The sequence below is a fragment of the Alexandromys fortis genome, unplaced genomic scaffold, assembly GCF_014885135.2.
Source record: "Alexandromys fortis isolate MF-2015 unplaced genomic scaffold, M_Fortis_MF-2015_v1.1 scaffold_35, whole genome shotgun sequence".
Classification (NCBI taxonomy): Eukaryota; Metazoa; Chordata; class Mammalia; order Rodentia; family Cricetidae; genus Alexandromys; species Alexandromys fortis.
In genome coordinates, this window is record NW_026067913.1 from 6851733 (window position 1) to 6871829 (window position 20097).

At 42.7% G+C, this 20097-nt stretch overlaps 1 protein-coding gene across 1 annotated transcript in view; it reads left to right on the plus strand.

The window, feature by feature from the left end:
* LOC126499592 (uncharacterized) overlaps window positions 1–9991 on the plus strand; it is a 28975-nt gene extending 18984 nt beyond the window's left edge. The window contains exons 5-8 of the mRNA XM_050138880.1: window positions 205–315; window positions 3269–3375; window positions 6069–6162; window positions 9525–9991. Of these exons, the coding sequence (XP_049994837.1) occupies window positions 205–315; window positions 3269–3375; window positions 6069–6162; window positions 9525–9641 (429 nt within the window). The 3' untranslated portion in view covers window positions 9642–9991. The remainder of the gene's footprint in view (window positions 1–204; window positions 316–3268; window positions 3376–6068; window positions 6163–9524) is intronic.
* The last annotated feature ends 10106 nt before the right edge of the window (window positions 9992–20097 follow it).

Consider the following 20097-nt stretch of genomic DNA (forward strand, 5'->3'; position numbering starts at 1 on the left):
CATTTCCGACTTTGCTGAATGCCTAGTTTTATCAGGAAAGTTTAGACACCAGCCTTAAAAATATAGCTAAATGATAGGCGTTAGTAGACTTCAATCAGGACCGTGGTCAGTAAAGTTCTGAATATTGTGAGTTCTGTGACAGTGGACATAAACCTCTGCTTAAACGCTGCCTGCTTTACAGCCTGCCATGTCTTCCTGTCTCAGGGCTACCTCTACAGCTCAGCAGCGCAGCTGTATGGAGTGGAGCTCAATGGAGAATTTTGCCAATTGCAGGAAATGATCATCAAAAAATACGAGTTCGGCGACAGAATAAAGGTACCTTACCTAATCGCTACTGTGTTCTTACCTGTTGCTGCTGTGTGTAGACACTGACTGAGGTGGCCTGGTGTGTTTGTTATTAGAGAGCTTTTTCCTCTTCTTTCTCCATATCGCAGTTGGGATAGCAGGACTGTAATTCTCCAGAGCTTGGCTGCCGGTGTACTTTATAAACTGAAATAAAAGGGCATGCACTGTTCATAATTATTATGTAAATGTCACGGGGTAGTGGTTATTAGGGAAGGAGGGAAGGATGTCTATGTTAGGCTAGTACAGGTTTCCTCTAAGAACAAAAATCACAAGACAAAAGATTTGGGGGGGGTTGATTTTTGGAAGGGGTCTATTTATTTTGTTTTGTTTTGTTTTTTTGAGACAGGGTTTCTCTGTGTAGCTTTGGAACCTGTCCTGGAACCCACTCTCTAGACCAGGCTGGCCTCAAACTCACAGAGATCCACCTGCCTCTGCCTCCCGAGTGCTAGGATTAAAAGTGTGCACCACCACTACCTGGCTGAAGGGATCTGTTTCATACAGTAATCTTTGAAATTTTCATAAGGTGCTTTACTTCTCATGGCAATATGGAGAATATTAACAATCTCTGATATTACGTAACTGTCCTTAACATTGAAACACTCAACGGCGATATAGATCTACGGCGATATAGATCTACAGACTGGAGAGATGGCTCAGTGGTTTAGAGCACTTGGGTTCCCGTAGCCTACTACATCCAGTGTTCACAATTGCTTGTGACATCAGCTGCATGTGATCCAACGTGCACAAATAAAGAGGTGTGCATACAAATAAGGAAGCTCACACGCGCACACACACACATACATAAAGAACAATCAGTAAAGTTTTTAAAAAGATTAAGATCAAGGCTTCCCCTTTTTTATAAAAGGTAATTGTTTTATTTCCTCAACTAACTGCCCATCTAAATTTCGAAATTTTTGTGTTTGCTGTTTCCGTTCTTATTTCCCTCATCTTTCTTGGTTTATAACCTTTTTCTATTAAAAAGAAAATAGTAGTTCCGTGCTGTCATTATGATAGAGTGTTGATGATACATGTCTGAGTTTGACCCGCTCTCTTGACTACGGGGTCTGTTGTTTTGCTTTCTCCTGTGCCTTCCCTCCAGGCCGGCACTAAACCTTCACTCTTTGCTGTCATCGCACTCGGCTCCTGTGACCACACGGGGAGTTCCATCAGTTGGGTTTCTTCATCCCATTAGTGCAGGTCCAGATGCTGTCGTCTCTTTAACCTGGTTTGTCTCCCTGCACGATAGCTCACATCTAAGAGCTGGCCACTAAATACTGGTTGAGTTTGGTTGTTTTGTGGTGTTTGTGCTGCCAGCAGTTCAGAGTCTGCCCCTAAGCATCCCTTAGGGCTTTCCTGGCACCCTGAGAGCTCCTGTGTTGTATGCCATGATTAATTGGTCCTTCTGGTTCTTCTTTCCCTAGTTTGTGTAGTACAGGAATGGAGAAAGAAAAATAAAAAGTAAAGATGGGTGGGAAAGAGAAAGGAGGAACTAAGGATAAGAGAGGATGAAGATAAATCAACTGATTAGTTTGCATATCTGTTGCGTAGCTACGCTACATGTTTATAACATCTGAAATTATTAACAGGGTTGTTGGTGACAAGAGCCTTGCCCTCTGAGCTGTCTCGCGGGCCCAGCTGTCTTTCTTTTTATTGAAGACTGTGTTAAAGCTGTGCTTAAAAGTTCTAGGGCAAATGAATTAAAACTTTTTCAGAATGTTTATTATTTAAAAGAAAGAATGTTTTTTTTTAAAATCAGACCCCACCACCTTGCATATCATATTTGTAAGGCTTGAGTATTTATTTGAAAATAACATGAGGTAAAGACTTTCTTTTCCTTTTACAGTAAAATCCATTTGCTTTGCTCCTGAGCTGATAAGTGTATCTTCTTGTTACCATGCCTATTGTCTGCGAAGCCTTAATTATTGAGTTATATAGGATTTTTTAAAGATTTATTTATTTTGTTATTTTTTTGTGTATGAATGTTTTACCTGTATTTATGTCTGTGCACCATATGGGGTGTCTGACCACAAGATCAGAAGAAAGCATTGGTTCCCCTGAGAGCGGAGTTACAGAAGGTTGTGAGCTGCCGTGTGGGTGCTGATAACCAAACCTAGGTCCTCTGGAAGAGCAACAAGTGCTCTTCACCACTGAACCAACTCTTCAGCCCTATATACTGTTTAAATAAATTGTTTTGCTTCTTTATCCTGGTAGACTATACATTCAAGGAATTTTAGAATCAGGTTAGCATAGGGCATATTAGTATTTGACAGTTTATAAGCTAACGGTTTTGAGGGTTTGGGGTTTTTTTTGTTTTTAAGATTTTCTTTTAATTGTATGTGTTGTGTTTTTGCCTGCCATGTATGTCTGTGTACCACATGTGTGCCTGGTACCCACTGAGGACTGGATCCCTTGGAACTATGGAGTTACAGACAGCTGTTAGCCACAGTGGGTGTTGGGAATCAAACCCCAGTCCCCTGTAAAGAGCAGTAAATGCTCTGAACCAGTGAGCCATCATTCCAGCCCCTTGAGGGTTTTCGTTTTCCTATCTGCCTTTAACTTTGCATATTGTGTAATAAGGACTGATGTATGACCACTATGAAAAACTGCCTACCTGAGAGTACAAGTCTGGTTGGGCAGACCCGTAATTTACTCCTTCACCCAGATCTTTTGTCTCTTAAACCTAACAGTGTAATTATCATGGAAAAATAAAGTCTCTGAATTCAGTTAAAAAGAAAATAATTATGAATCAGGGGACACAATTATAACGAAACAAATAATTCCGTAGCAAGTGTTTTTTACAAGTTTCTGGGTTTACGAGATCCTGAGAGCTCTGTGTGGCCTGGCATAATCCCGAGCCAGTCGGCGTTTAGGTAGCTGTGAGGCGCATTGTCCTCGTAGTCTTACATGTGCTCGTCCTCCCTAGGTGCTCCACGCAGACGTCTGTACCCAAGGTCCACTGCTGCAGAGTGCTGACGTCATTGTAATGAATAACGTCTTCGAATATTTTCTTACTGAGGCTGAACAGGCCAGGTATGTTATTTACTTCAGCAAGAAATCTGTTATTAAATATATCCAGCAAGGTGTGAAAAGAGACTGGCTATTAAGGTAGAAATGTTTTCATGCTGACTTTAAAATAACACACTCATCCTTTTTTTTAGTTTATTTTTATTATTTTTTTAATAAATTTATTTATTTATTATATATACACCTTCCAGGAGACAGGGCCAGATCCCATTACACATGGTTGTGTGGTTGCTAAGAACTGAACTCAGGACCTCTGGAAGAGCAGCTAGTGCTCTTAACCTCTGAGCCATCTCTTCAGCCCTTTATTATTTTTTAATATATGAGTGCTTTTGCTAGAAGAGGACATCAGATCCCATTATAGATGGTTGTGAGCCACCATGTGTTTGCTGGGACTTGAACCACTGAGCTGCCTCTCCAACTCAACTTGTTTTTTTAATGATTTTTATTTATTCTTTGACAGTTTTATACCTATTGACTTATTTTAATAAGGAATTTATTTTGTGTTTAATAACTAAACACAAAATGAAAAGTTTTGAAAAAAACAATTTTGTGAAATGTATTTAATTTCTTTTTGGAGTTTACATGTATTTATCTATTTGTGTGTGCAAAGCCTTCTTCCTCAGGTGTTAACAATGTATAGGAAAGGACTGCCATATCTCCTCCTGGATGTTCCCAGCAGGCGGAGTGCCCCCTTAGAGACTGCTCCTGGTGAGGTTAGCTGAGCCTGCTTCCTTGTCAGCTGTCCACCATGAGCCCCATCTTCTTGCTCAGCTACATGCGATATCCTGTTCGGCTGCATAAAATAAACACACTGAGTTTCTCCATGCAAGAGCACAGCCCACCCAACTGCAGTTCTTCCGTGCGTGTGTCTGTCTGTCTCCCCTCTTCATTCTCTCATTGCCCCTAGGCCGGGTTCCGGGACCCGCGCCGTCTGAGGATGCAGCACTTGTGCATGAGCCCGTGGCAGAACTGAAGAGCTAGTTCAGGGCGTCCTGAGCTCTGAGACCTGTTTCAGAAAAACGAAAAGATCGTGCTAATACAGTTCTTTAGTCTTGTAGTAAATCGGCTTGTAAAATATAGCATTTTTAGGAACCACATTACAATAGAAAGTTTGTATGTTTAAAACTGGCTGGTCCCACCCAACCTTTGCCGGTGCCACGTGGTAATTGGAATTCCATCCCAGAGTACCACAGATAGCCAGGTGAGGTCTGATTCCACTCTTGGTGTGAGTTTTTAAAGATCTGATCTACACACCCACGGGTCCGCAGTTGGTTTTGGTCCCTGGTTTCTGTGCCCTTTGTTTTCCCGGGGCTTCTTCATCTCCCCACGCCCAACAATCCCCGCCCTGGCTTCATCTCCCCACGCCCAACAATCCCCGCCCTGGCTTCCGTCTGAAGCACTGAGTCTCATGTGTTTCACAGAGAAACTACAGAACTTGGGTGCTGGTCCCACTTGACTTGTGTGGCTCTGAAACTTGGTTTCTCCTTATGCGGAAACTTTCCAGTAGCCCACATCCCCATCTCGTTAATCTCAGAACTCTAACCTCATACCTTTGCCAACACCCCTCAGGAACTGGAAAATTTGTCAATTTCTACTGTGTTGCTCTAGTTCTGTTTCCTGTGGGTAAACATTTTGCCCATCTAGATTTCTAGATCCTGTCTGCATTTTCTTTTGTCATCTTTACTCAGAAAAAAAAAAAATCCAGTATCAAGTAAAAGCTAACATGTCAAGTTTTTGCTTTGCTTTTCTTAGTGAAGTTTTGAGTCTCAGCAAAACTGTAAAGAAAATAAAGATCTCCTGTAGGCTCTACCCCCGCACCCACAGGGTCAGTGCCACTGTCATCCTTCCTATCAGGACAGTGTACGAATCATGGCTCTTTGGTCCGCCATAGTCACCGGAAGTCACCGTCCACAGTAACATTCACTCTTGTTGTGCAGCCCACGTATGTGTGTAAATGTCTTAAGACATAGACTGTAGTTTCACTGCCCCAAGAATCCCCTGCTCAGCCCTTGGTCCTGCACCCTGGCCTCACCCTTGGCATCGCTGGGCTTCTCGTTTCTGGCATAAGGTGATTAGACTCCAACAATGCAGAGCCCTTCCAGGTTAGCGTCTTCTCTAGCAATAGGCATCTGAGGTTGCTCGGTGTCCTCGGGACTTGAGCACGCATTGCCTTCTAGTGCTGAACAATACGTAGTTGTCTTGCTATCACAGTTTATCCATTCTCCTGAAGGACATGATTGCTCCCAAGTTTGGACATTTATGAATAAAACTACAGTAAATATTCATGTACAGATCTTTTTGTAAATACAGCAAAGTGTGCTGGATTTTATGGTAAAGAATACATCCAGGATTATGCTTCTTTTATTGTTGTTGGCGGTGGTGGTGGTTTTGTTGTTGTTGTTGTTTTTCTGTTTTGTTGAGATTGTGTTTAATTCCGTAGCTGAGGCTGGTGCCCAGAAGCTCACTATGGTCTCCAGACTGGCCTCCAGTCCCAGAGGATCCTGTTGCCTCGGTTTCCTCCGTGCTAGGATTCCAGGTGTGAACGACCAAACTTGAATGAGGCAGAGTCAGTGGCTTAGCATGCTTGAAGCTGTTTCTCTCCCCAGCATGAGAGGAAAAAGAGGAGACATCTCCGTTCTGATTAATATGTAATATTATCTTACTGTCATTTTATTGTATCGGTTTTTTATGTCTTCTAGTGCCTGGGACTACATCATACATAATGTCAGAAAACAAGGCTCGCTATTAGTGACAGTACCAAGTCTCCAAGAGTCTCTCTTAGGTCTTAAGAAGGTATGTAACCACTTTTCCTTCTGTTAATTGTTTGGTGATGGGAATTAAAACTAAGACTCCTGAGCTGGGCAGGTGGGTCTCTGAGTTCGAGCCCAGTATGGTCTATAGAAAGAGTTCTAACACCGGGAGATGGTAGCACACACCTTTAATCGGGAGGCAGAGACAGGCAGATCTCTGTGAGTTTAAGGCCTGCCTAGTCTACAGAGCGAGTGCCAGGACAGGCTGCAAAGCTACAGAGAAACCTTGTTTTGAAAACCAAAGGAAGAAAGAAAGAAAAAGTTCTAAGACCGCCAGAACTACGCAGAGAATCCTGTCTCAAAAAATACAAACAAACAAGAAAATCCCTAAGCCATGCATACTAGGCAAGTGATGAACTACTGGTCTGTATCACCGGCCCTTCACCATTTTTCTTATCTAAACTTGGCTTTTTTTCTGATAACTATTATAACATTCTAGACTTAGCAAGATAGTGCTGCAAAACTTCTGCTTTGTGGTTTATTTTTCTGCCCTCAAAAGCACTGAAATATCATTCATATCTGGGTATAGAGTCCTTTGTTTTTGTACAGTTTTTAATAGCAGTGTGGTCATAGTTGTAGGTTAATAAACACTAGTGAATGTGGGTAAGACCCCCCACATCAGCTAAGGGGGAAGGGTAACCCCAACCCCATGGGAGCCTGAGACAAGGAGACCACTTGAACCCTCTGGTTTGAGACCAACCTGGTCAACAGAACCCCCTTGTCAAAAACTAAACTGGAAAAATGAATACCCAAATCATAATCGTGTCTTTTAGAACAGAAGAGATGGTTGATGAATGAATTTTTGTCCAGCCAGGCTCCATGTCAAGACTCTGCCATACAAAATAAAGGGGCTGCAGTGGGTCGAAGTTGTCCGAGGACTTCAAGTGATGGGGAAGACTGTACTTTTTGTCCAGTTTGATTTCCCAAATCCATTTGAAATCTTCTTTTTCTTTTGAAGTCTGTAACCCAGGCTGGTCCACTTGAGCGTGGTGATGGAGGTTAATCTAGAATACCTGGGGTCTGGACTCTGGGCCTCGTGGTTGTGCGGCAAGCATTCTTGCACCATCTCTCATGCCCTAATTTTGCTTCTTATACTACAGGAAGTAATCAAGAAATGTGTAAAGAAAGATATTAATCCCGAATTATCACCTTCATTTCTTCCGTGAGAACTCTGCCCATCAGTAATGTCATCTATCTACGAAAGGTTTCCGTTCTCATAGAAACATCCCTTTTAAAATATATTGTTGATCAGGTATAGTGGCACATGCCTTTAATCTCAGCACGTGGGAGGCAGAGGCAGGAAAAAGTCTGAGTTTAGGTCAACCTGGTATACATAGCAAGTTCCAGCCCAGCCAGAGATGCGTAGTAAGACCCTGTTTCCAAATACATACATACATACATACATACATATGCCTGCTCCAGTTTAGTGGGGTTTTTTCACTTACCAAAACAGCAACTTTTTAAAGATTTATTGATGATTGTAACTGCTTTGCCTGCGTGTATGTATGTGCACCACATGTGTGCTTGGTGCTCACATTGGTCAGAAGAGAGCATCAAATTCCTTGGAACTGGACTTAGGAATGGTTGAGCCACCATGTGAGTGCTGGGAACAAAACCTAGGTCCTCTGCAAAAGCACCAAGTAATCTTAACTGCCAAGACATTTCCCCAATCCCCAAAATAACAATTTAATACTATGTACATAAATCTGTCCAAACAGCCATTGACACCTGTAGTTTTGGCAATCCAGAGGCAAGGCAGCAACAAGGAGGTTCATGATATAGGCCATCCAGGCCTATATCAAAAAATCTGATCTCAAAAAGAAAAAAAAAAATGAGGTCTGGAGGCATGGCATGTATATATACAAATAATAAATACAATGAATTGTTAAAAACTTTTAAAAGTTAGACATGTTGGTGCAAGTCTATAATCCCAGTATGTAGAAGGCTGAGCATGAAGATTGAGAGTTGGCTGGAGGCCAGCCTGTCTCAGGAAATGAAAAGTTGGGGCTGGAGTGATGGCTCAGCAGTTTAGAGCAATGGCTGCTCTTCCAGAGGTCCTGAATTCAATTCCCAGCAACAACATGGTGGCTCACAACCATCTGTAATGAGGTCTGGTGCCCTCTTCTGGCCTTCAGGGATATATAGAGGTAGAATACTGTACACAGAATAAATAAATACTTTTTTTTTTCTTTTCTTTTCTTTTTTTTTTTTTTGGATTTTTCGAGACAGGGTTTCTCCGTAGTTTTTGGTTCCTGTCCTGGAACTAGCTTTAAAGAATGACAAGTTGCCAGGCACTTAATCCCAGCACTCAGGAGGCAGAGACAGGTGGATCTCTATGAGTTAGGGACCAGTCTAGTCTACAAAGCTACAGAGAAATCCTGTCTCAAAAAACAAAAAACAAAAAAAAAAAAAAAAGACTTTGAGGCCAGTGCAGTTGCTCAGCAGGCAGCAACTCTTGCTGTTCAGTCCTGGCAGCCGGGGTCAATCCCCTGTGCCCAAGCCCCAAGGTCTTCTCCAGCCAACAGGATAGGATTTCTTCGGTTTCCATATCCTTTTGACAGGCTCTATCCAATTGCTTTTGAAGATGAATTTTTTTAATTCTAATTTTAGGCTGAATTCAAACTCCTTACCATTAGATGCCTTTAGACTTAGGATCCTTCTGCCTCCATCTCCCAAGTGCTAGGATTATAGATCTTTAAAGTAAATATGAGAGCATCTCGTGGCTTGATTTTCTCCTGTTGTGGTGGAGAACTATAGTCCATGTGAAGCTCCTCACACAGGGGTATACAACCCGTGGCTGTGATGTCATGTGACCCGGGATAGCTATGAATGTGGTCCAGCACAAAGTTGTAAACTTAATTAAAGCATCATGAGTTTTAAGTTTTTGTTTTTATAACAGTGGGAATTTTATAGATGACCACATCATGTTGCAGTACAATACAAAATAAATGTGTGTGTATGTGTGTTGTGTGGGATATATATTCAATAAATACATTAATTTAAAAAATCTGTTAGAAACCCTGTCTCGAAAAAACTAAAAAAATAAATAAATAAATCTGTTGCGGGCTGGAGAGATGGCTCAGTGGTTAAGAGCATTGCCTGCTCTTCCAAAGGTCCTGAGTTCAATTCCCAGCAACCACATGGTGGCCCACAACCACCTGTAATGGGGTCTGGCGCCCTCTTCTGGCCTGCAAGCATACAGACAGACAGAATATTGTATACATAATAAATAAATATTAAAAAAAAAAAGAGGAGCACTGTGCTTTCTTTTAAAAAAAAAATCTGTTGAGTGCTTACTTAGGGGGATATTTGGAAGTTTCACGTTGTGTGCTTGTTTCCTCCTAGACTGATCTGCAGCTGTCCTGCTGGGTGGAAGAGATACCTCTGAACCTGGATGTGTGCCAGCAGTCGGAGACGGACAGAGAAGCTCTGGAACAGATTCACTTGTACAGGGTTCTCTAGCAAGGAAGTGACCTACCTGTGTGTGATGTGTTGATTTGTGTAACTGTTTCAAGTTTTAATCTGTGATGCTGTGCCTGTGAATAGTTGTGTATGATTATACACATTCAGTAGTGTATGTGGATGTAAGTAAACCGTGTAATAAGATGATTAAAGTAGGGGGCTGGAGAGATGGCTCAGAGGTTAAGAGCATTGCCTGCTCTTCCAAAGGTCCTGAGTTCAATTCCCGGCAACCATATGGTGGCTTACAACCATCTGTAATGATGTTTGGTGCCCTCTTCTGGCCTGCAGGCATACACACAGACAGAATATTGTATACATAAAAAATAAATATTTAAAAAAAAAAGATGATTAAAGTATTTATGTGAAATGTTGTGTTTGCCCTTTTATTCTGATACAAACATAAGTGTATCTGTGTTTGGTTTACATACCACCTCCGATTGTTTTGTTTTGTTTTTATTTGTTTTGTTTGAGACAGGGTTTCTCTGTGTAGCCCTAGCTGTCCTGGAAGTCGCTACATAGACCAGGCTAACCTTGAACTCACAGAGATTCTTCTGCCTTTGCCTCCCCGAGTGCACCATCGCCACCCAGCTGTTACACACCACCTCCAAATGTGACCTCTAGGAAGTCTGAGTGGCTTCTTTCACACAAAGGAGAAGGCAGATCTCACTGTGTCCCATTTACTGTGTCTGGTAAGACTTCTTTAGACTTACACGTTAGCTTCATGAGAAGAGTCTAAGATAGGACTCTGTTTTTCAAGTTTCTAGAAAACAAATGGAACTAGACAGAGCCCCCAAATACTATGTAGACACTTGGTTAAAACAACTTTAAAACTACCAGAGGTTCCTTCCTGACTTTGCCTCTCCCCTTCCCCCTCCTTTTTTTAAAAACAGGACGTCCTTCTGTACACCAGGCTACCCTCGAACTCCCAATCCTCCTCATATGCCCTAAAAGAACACTTGAGCTTTTTCACTTCACGGGAGAAAAGGACAGGTCCTGGTGATTAGTGGTCAAATCTGAACAGTGATTGAGCATTTAGATTCCCTCTGTTTCCTTTTCTTTGCCAAGCAGGCATTCTTACATAGGTCTACTGCCAGGTGCAAATAAGAGCTGTGCCTTCTGTCTGGAAACGGAGCACAGACTTAGAGAACACACTAACCGAAGCCCACCCGCCTCTGGCACTGGAGAGCCCACAGTTTGCAGTACCTGAGAAGCTTGAGAAGGGTGTAGCTTGCTGAGAACTGGAAGATCCTATGCTCCTGGTCAGACGCTAAGCACCTGGGTGTTCGGAAGAGTTGCTGTGTGGCCTAGCAATTCCAATCCCGAAAACACGCAAGAGAAGGGGACATATACGTACATACGTTCATATCCCGTGTAGCAACCTAATTGTGAGATGGGGTGTGGTGGTGACACTAGTTATAAGCCCAGCACTCAGGAGCCTGAGACATGATTGCCAGTTCAAGACGAGCCTGAGCTACATGACAAGCTCCTTTCAAAAAACAAAAGGGGTGGGGGAAGCCAGTATACACGTTGATTCTTAGAGAACGTGTTAAGAATTACACAGATTTCCCTAGGTTCATCAGGAACCAGGATAATGGCAGCGTTGGGAATGGGTTTATCTCATGCAGAGTGTCTTAAATCCAATCAGATGTTACTCCCACAAGCTTGTGCCACTATTACACCAGCCCATTCAGGCAGGTCACCATAGAGGATGGGAGGGCTTGTAGCTCGGCTAGTGTTTACCTTTCTCCTTCAGGAGTAGCTTGCTGAGTATCTTCCAGTGCCTGGACACTAGCCAGTAGGGGTGACGGCTCCAGGTAGGCATCAGACTGACTGACTGTCTTCAGCAATAGGGCCTCGCTGTCGGTTTGTAAAGAGCAGCCAGTACCCTGGGTTGTCATTGTGCTCTTAAAATAAAACCATTGGGGTGGATAAAGGCACTTGCCACCAACCCTAGAAACCTGAAGATTCCCACATGATAGGAGAGAACCTGCTCCCACATCCACACATGTATGTGCACATATGTGCGGAGAGTCCCACTTCTGTGCCATGGGCTCTTGATTCCTCTCTTCTGAGACCCCCTCCCCATACAGTCTGTCTCCGACGCTGAAGCCAAAATCTGCAGTCCCTGCCATGTTGCTGCTTGTCTGTCCATGGCATAAGAACTCTTCTAATAAACTCCTACCCCCAGCAATTCATTTTAGTGACCTTCTTGAAGCCCACCTGAGAACGTTCTGGTGTTTCCCATAGCAACCTGTCAAGCATTTAGGGATGTGGCTGACTCCAAAGTTTCCTTTATTGAAAAAGTAAAATAGTGTTTTAGCAAAAGTTTCTAAAGATAGAATTTTTTTTAATGGATTGTATTGTAGTCAGATAAATCTATGCTGCTTTGAATTACTTGGGAAAAAAATCATATCTTAATGTCTTAGAGAACTATGTAGTTTTTTTCTCTTAAAAATATGGTCTCTCTTCGGAACTTGTTGTGTACCCAGGATAGCCTCAGAGTTGTGATTCTCCTGCCTCAGTGTACACTAACACAGCAATCTTTGGGGTTTTTTTCTTTCTTTTTTTTTTGTTTTTTTTTTGTTGTTGTTGTTGTTGTTGTTTGTTTGTTTTTGAGACAGGGTTTCTCTGTGAAACAGTCCTGGATGTCCTGGAACTCACAGACTAGCCTCAAACTCACAGAAATCCACCTGCCTCTACTTTCCAAGAGCTGGCATTAAAGGCATGCACCTCCACCACCTGTCCAGTTTTAGTTTGTTGTTGTTGTTGTTGTTGTTGTTTTAACCTGGAAATCCCTTGGTAGTAGCAGTTAAGAGTTTGTTATTGCAGCCCCCTACTGCGGCTGAGAACATCCCTGCTCTCCCTCTCCCTGCTTTGTAGACTGACTCTACATTCAAATGGTTTTTTATTGTTGCGCGTGTGTGTGTGTGTGTGTGTGTGTGTGTGTGTGTGTGTGTAAAACAGAGCCTCAGAAATCATCCTTTTGTGGCGCCCCAAGCCTCAGGAAACAGATTTAGCAACAGCATCTTCCAGTTGCATTTCTTGTCCCACTGCCTGTGTTGATACAACACAAAAACCCTTTGCCACACTCGCTTCATATCATCTTCAGGGAATAATGAGATGATTCTTGTAGATAAAAAAAAAATCCAGCCAGGCGACGGTGGCGCACGCCTTTAATCCCAGCACTCGGGAGGCAGAGGCAGGTGGATCTCTGTGAGTTCGAGACCAGCCTGGTCTACAGAGCTAGTTCCAGGACAGGCTCCAAAGCCACAGAGANAAAAAAAAAAAAAAAAAAAAAAAAAAATCCACATACAGTGGCAGCGGATGCTGCCTTCTAATGTTCTAATACAACTGTATTTCAAAATTATGTATGAATTAGAGATGTATGGGTGTCTTGTCTGCATGTATGTCTGCACACCAGAAGAGGGCATCAGATCCCATGTGGCTGCAGTTATAGATGGTTTTGAGCTGCCATGTGGGTGCTGAGGAGTGATCTTGGGACCTCTGGGAGAGCAGCCAGTGCTCTCAACTGCTAAGCCATCTCTCCTGCCCATGTAATTGCATTTTAAAGGCATGTGTGTGTGTGTGTGTGTGTGTGTGGTGTACAGTGACCTCAGAAGCCAGAAAAGGGTGTGGGATCCCCCAGGAGCTGGAGTTATAGATGGCTACGAGCTGACAAATTTGGGTTTTAGGAACTGAATCAAGGTCCTCTAGAAGAGCAGCAAGTGATTTTAACCACCGAACCATCTCTCCATCACCTAATAGCACATTTGAAATATTCATAGAAAGAATGGTTTCCTGATTTACAAATGGCCTTTAACAGCAACTGTTCATTCAGATAATAGTTTTCAAGGTAACATCTAAGACTGACAGTAGTGTTTGTGGTAAAGTGTTCACCTACTGTGGACAAGTCTAGGCTCATTCCCACCATTGCCGTAAAACAAAATATTGGTGATCAATTGAATTAAGTGTTTTCAACATTAAGTTTCGTTTTAAGATCTAAGATATAATTTGCTTGGTAGAGTGTTTCTCTAGCACCCAAGAAGCCCCGGGTTTGGTTCTCAGCATCTTACGAAGCATGGTGGCACATGCCTGTAATCCCAGCCCTCAGAAAGTAGAGGTAGAGGGATCAGGATTTCAAGGTTTGACAACCTAACCTCAGATCTCCAGAACCCACGACATAAACAGAGAACACAGACTCCCAAAGGCTGGCCTCTGACCTCTAAAGGCATGGCATGCATTACACACACACACCCCAAATAATGTCAAAATTTGTTTTTGGTAGAAATGAATAACATAAACTACCCATATATACTAAAACATGTCATGAGCTAGAGAGCTCTAGAAGAGAACAAATACTCTATTCCAAGGTTTTCAGGGTGTAGCTCCTGGGTGTGAACTTTGTATCTATCTCTGTTTGAACTTACTTAAATGTATTTAATAAAGAAACAAGCATGCACGTTGAAAATATGTAAATATATAATGCTACCATCTACCAATACACACTGGCAACATTTTGACCTTTATTTTTTTAGTGAAAGTAATATAAACAAAAAAAAAAAGTCAAACACAAAGGCATAGAAAAGTTCATGGCTTTAATCCAGCACACAGGAGGCACAAGCAGGTAGACCTGTGAGTCTGAGACCAGCCTGGTCTACAGAGTGAAATCCAGGCCAGTCAACACTACTTAGTGATATCACGTCTCAAAGGGGGGGGGGGAGCCGGGTGGTGGTGGTGCTGCTGTGTCTTTAATCACAGCACTCAGGAGGCAGAGGCAGGCAGATCTCTGTGAGTTCAAAGTCAGCCTTGTGTACAGGAGCTCGTTCCAGGACAACTAGGACTGTAACACAGAGAAACTCTGTTCAACAACAACAACAACAACAAGTGGGGTACAGAAAATGTACCTCACATGCTTAGCACATAGTAGGCACTAAAAAACTATTGAAAATAATGAATGAAGATGAATGCATAAATGCATTTGAAGAAATGAAATGAAGATTCCCCCGAGGAAACTGTGGGGGATATTATTCTGGAATTATCAGTGTGTGCCACTACACCCCACTGAATTTGTTTAATTTCCTTCTTCTCTTGACTTCACATTGTAGAACATGATACACTAAGAGCTTATTCCCTGGAGCTGGGGAGATGCCCACGTGGTTAAAAGCTCTGGCTGCTTTTGCAGGGGAGCCCGGTTCAATTCGCATCAGTCATATGGCAGCCCACACCTATCTGCAACTCCAGTGCTCACTTCTGGCCTCCGCCAGCACCAGGCACCAATGTAGTACGTAGACATATGTGCGGGCAAAACACCTATATACATAAAATGAAAATACACGTTTTAAAAACAAATAAATAGTTTTCAAGGCTTTTATTTCAACAGTTACAAATCTTGTCCCAGACTAATTGAAAATAAATACTGTCTTGTATGCCTCTAATATAATACAAAGTAAGTGCTCAATAAATTCTTCCTGCTGACAGAGGCATCCCAAAATTCAGGGAGGATAGGTAAATGCTTTTCTGCTTGATTTTGTTGCTATTGTTGTTTTGTTTTGTTTTGTTTCTCTGTGGCTTTGGAGCCTGTCCTGGAACTAGCTCTTGTAGACCAGGCTGGCCTTGAACTCACAGAGATCCACCTGCCTCTGCCTCCGGAGTTCTGGGATTAAAGGTGTGTGCCAGCACCGCCGGACCTGATTTGTTTTTTTGAGTTTTGAGGCTATACTATACAGTCCAAGAAGCCTCAAACTGGGACTGCTCCCTAGTGCTGGGTTCCAAGTGTGTCTCACCACGCCTGGCCCACAGTTGTTTTTGAATTATAAATCTCAGAACTGCTTTGCTGTCTTGGGGGCGGGGTGCTGTTTGCACAGTCAGAAACAGCCACGAACTACACATAGTGAACAACAGTTTTCAATCAAAAAACCATCTTTGTTTTCGTGGAAAGTGTTTTTGCTTCCCTCAGCAGTCTTTCCATTCCTGACCACAGAGTCAGAAGGGGATCATTATCACTAACACCATCTCTGCACAGGAAAGCTATTCCTTCACCATGACTCCTGTGGAGCTGCCTTCTTTTTATTGGTCCTGCAGCAGGCTGCTTCAGCCTGGCTCTGGTGACCCCATCTACTGTTTCAACATCTTCTGTAATTTGCTCTCTCATGATGGGCTAGAACTTGCTCTTAATGTGTAAAATACGGCGACACGAACACGGATAGAATGCCCTGTCTGAGATTAGAATAACAAAGAAGCAACCAGCTGTGGAATCTCATTCTCTTCCGCTCTCTTGCTTGCTCCACCTGATGAGGGAAACTGCCCTGCTGTGTAGGCCCCACTGGGTAGGTGAATAAGGGAAAACAAAGAAGGTCGATAGTGAGCCAGGTGAGTGTTGCACACCTGTAAGCACAACACTCAGGAGGCAGGGGCAAGGAGGTCAGAAGCTCAAGGCCAGCCTTGGCTACATAGTAATTTGAGGATAACCCGGGCTATATGTGATTCTGTCTTGGAAATAAACCATGAGAGACATAAGGCCATCACTACCACATTCTGGAAGAAAATAATCCCCGCCAATATTCACTGTGAAACCACCCCAGAGAGGACTGCGGCAGCAGCCAAACCCTGTGTACAGCCTGTGCAAAGCTCTAATTCAAAAACTCTGCCCAGCCACTCGGAGACAGTGGAGGACAACAACGGTTTATTGCCCTCTTATTCTTTTGAGATGTTAGAATTACAGGCATGTAACACCACCAAGTTTAGTTTTTCTTAATTTTTAAAAAAAATTTATTTTGATACATGTAAATCTACATGCTCCTATGTGTGGGTGCCTGTGGAGGCCAGGGACACTGTTGGATCCTCTGCAGCTGGGCGACAGGTGGTTTTGAACAATAAAATATGGGTGCTAGGAATCAATTCTAGTCCTCTGGAAAAGAGCAGCCAAGACTCTTACAACTACCTACCCACTCCAAGTTTCATTTCATTTTTTGGAGTAATTTGTTACATGAATCAGTAACTGATGTATCCAGTCATAATAATGCTGTGGGATAATGTTCTTGTAGACTCTAAAGATTTGTCACTTGTATTAGTTTAATAAAAATGCTGATTGGCCAGTAGTCAGGCAGGAGCTATAGACGGGTGACCAGACTAAGAGAATTCTGGGAAGAGGAAAGGCAGAGAGGCAGTTATCAACCACACACAGAGGAAACAAGATGAGAATGCCTCACTGAGAAAGGTACAAAGCCCTGTGGCTAAACATATACAAGAATTATGGATTAATTTAAATAGTAAGAGCTACTTAGTAATAAGCCTGAGCTAATAGGCCAAACAGTTCATAATTAATATAAGCCTCTGTGTGTTTCTTTGGGGCTGAATTGCTGTGGGACCAGGTGGGACAGAACCATTCATCAACATGATAGTGCATGCATTAATTTCCGAATTTAGGAGTAGAGGCAGGAGGATCCAGGAGTTCAAGACTAACCTCAGCTACATAATGAATTCAAGGCTATCCTGGACTACAAGAAACCCTGTCTCAAAATAAATGAGTAAGGTGGGTGAGATGGGTCAGCAGGTTAAAGAGAGAACTTGCTGAGCAAGCCTGGTGACCTGAGCTCCAGTTCTCCTGCACCACCCAGGTTCCACAGTGGAAGGAGAGGACACCCCTGGAAGTTCACTCTGACCTCTGCATGCACACCACAGTTTCAGTGCACCTCATGTCTCTTTCTCTCACACACACACCACCACCACCACCACCATCATCATTTTTAATTTAAAAAAGTAAAACTAAAAAGAATAGATTACTAATACAATTTTTGTTAGATATTATTTTAATTTATGTCTAACTAAATTTCACTCAGTTATGAAAACTATATGCCTGATCTGTATTAAGCCATGAATTTGATCCTTAGCACCCATCATCCACACATACCCAACCAAAGAAAACAAAAAGCCATGTGTGAGAAAGACAGTATATTCCTTACCCAGTCACGACACTTATTACTTAGAAAAGGCTTCCTTGCTAGCAAACAACTGTATCCTAATTTTGCTTCTAAGTTTATAAGTAAGAAATGTGGTCATAGTTTTTTATTTAGAAACAAGGTGGTTTGCTGTTTTTTTGTTTTGTTTTGTTTTGTTTTGTTTTGTTTTGTTTTGTTTTGTTTTTCAAGACAGGGTTTCTCCGTGTAACAGCTCTGGCTGTCCTACAACCTTTGTAGACCAGGCTGGCTTTGAACTCAGAGATCCACACACCTCTGTCTTCCCGAGTGCTGGAATTAAAGGTGTGTGCTACCACTGTCCGGCTGTTTAAATTGCAAGTCCCTAATTATTTCTTCATTACTGTGGAAAAGAATGTACTCCTAATTTAGTAGTAATTCGGACCAATTCTGGAAATAAGGACTCTATAGTACAAATGATTAGAGTCTGAAGATTTAATTGCATGTCTTTTTTATTTAATTTAATGTCTGTTTAATACATCAGCCACCATTGTGTGATAGCTGGAATATAATCACCCTGATAATTTTCATTATTAGTTGACTTAAAAAGATAGTCTTTAAGCCAGGCAGTGGTGGCACATGCCTGTAATTCCAGCACCCAAGAAGATGAGGCAGGTGGATCGCTGTGAGTTCAAGGGCAGCCTGGTCTTCAAAGAGAGTTCAATGACAGCCAGGGCTGTTACACAGAGAAACCCTGACTTGAAAAACCAAAACACCAAAAAAAAAAAAAAACCACAAAACCAAACCTCCTCAAAAAAAGCTTTGGAAAGCTTCAGATAAAATAATAATAATAATAATTTCTTCAATTTTAAAATTATTTATCTTATGAGTTATAGGTGTTTTCCTTGCATGTATATTTGGGACCCACATGCATGGCTGGTGCCTGCAGAAGCCATAAGTGGGTGCCTGGTCCCCCGGAACAGACAGCTGTGAACCACCACGTGAGTGCTAGGCATCAAACCGGGGTCCTCTGGAAGAGCAGCAGGTGCTTGTAATCACAGATCCGTCTCTTCGGCTTCTGGAGGCTTTTTCTTACCTTCCATTAAGCCCATTTATACAGGTCAGCTCATTCTGCTAAAATTGTGTGTTACCTTTTTACTAATTTCAGTTACTTCAGTTCTCCAGAGTTAATCCTTTAGTTTGGAGCGATAAAGGATAAAGAAACAAAATTAAAGAGATGCCCACAAATGAGCTGATGGCTCAGTGACTAGTAACATTTACCGCCAAGCCTGACAACTTGAACTCCACCAGCCTCAGAACCCACAAGGTTGAAGGAGAGAACAGATTCCTGAAGGTTGTCCTCTGTCCGCCACATACACATTGTGACGCTCATCCTTGGACACAAACACACAAAAGTACAAAGTAAGGGACTGGGAGATGGCTCAGCAGTTAGAGCACTGGCTGGCTTTCTGGAAGTTGGCGGTCAAGAGCTCCCATGGCAGCTCACAGTTGTTTGTAACTCCAGTTCCAGGGGATCCGGCACTCTCTCCTGGCTTCTAAGGGCACCGGGCATGCATGTACTGCACACACATACACGCAGGCAAAACACCATCTGTTAGTATTCAGGCATCTGTACTGGCCTGCCTCTAGGGTCCTAACAGGACACGTCCTCAGCTGCAGCCGCTAAGAGTAGCCCCCGTGCACATTCGCTACATTCCGTTTTTGCCCACCTCCCATCTCTCTCTTCCGCCACTCTAGTCCCTGGGGATTGGTCTCTGCCTCCCTCTCTGGCCCCTTCTCTGCCCTGTCTCTCTTCTCTTCAAATAAACCTCCTATTTGAGCCCTGCTGTATGGCATAACTCCTTCGTGGCATTTTTTTTTTAAGTTATAACACCAACCATAAACATAAAAAATAATAAAATAAATATAAAACTGATCTTGACTAAAAAATTTATTCGTTTGTTTGTTTGTTTGTTTATTTATTTTGGATATAGGGTCTCTATAGTCCTGACCTAGAATTTATTATGTAGTATACCAGGCTGGGCTCAAACTCAGAGACCATCCGGTCTCTGCCTCCCAAGTGCTGGGATTAAAGGAGTGTACCACTACGACTGGCTAAAATTTAAAAAACAAACGAACAACACACACACAAAAAAATTAAACAAACGTAATGTTTTTGTTTGTTTGTTTTGTTTTTGTTTTCTCGAGACAGGGTTTCTCTGTATGGCCCTGGTCATCCTGGACCTCACCCTGTAGACCAGGCTGGTCTTGAACTCACAGAGATCCCGGACCTCTGCCTCCTGAGTGCTGGCATAAAGGGCGGGCACCATGATAAAAAAAAAAATTAAGAGAAAAGCCCACACCCTGAGAAAACAAGTTTGTTCCTTCATCCTTGTTCATCCTCCGTAGCTTGCACATCTGCCCACAGGAATCGATGTCCTTCCTCAAACGCTCAGTCAGACGCCAAGGGCTACCTTTGACGCTGCCCCACAAATCTCCTCCCTTACTCAGCTCTGAACTCTGGTGATTACTTCATTGTCTAA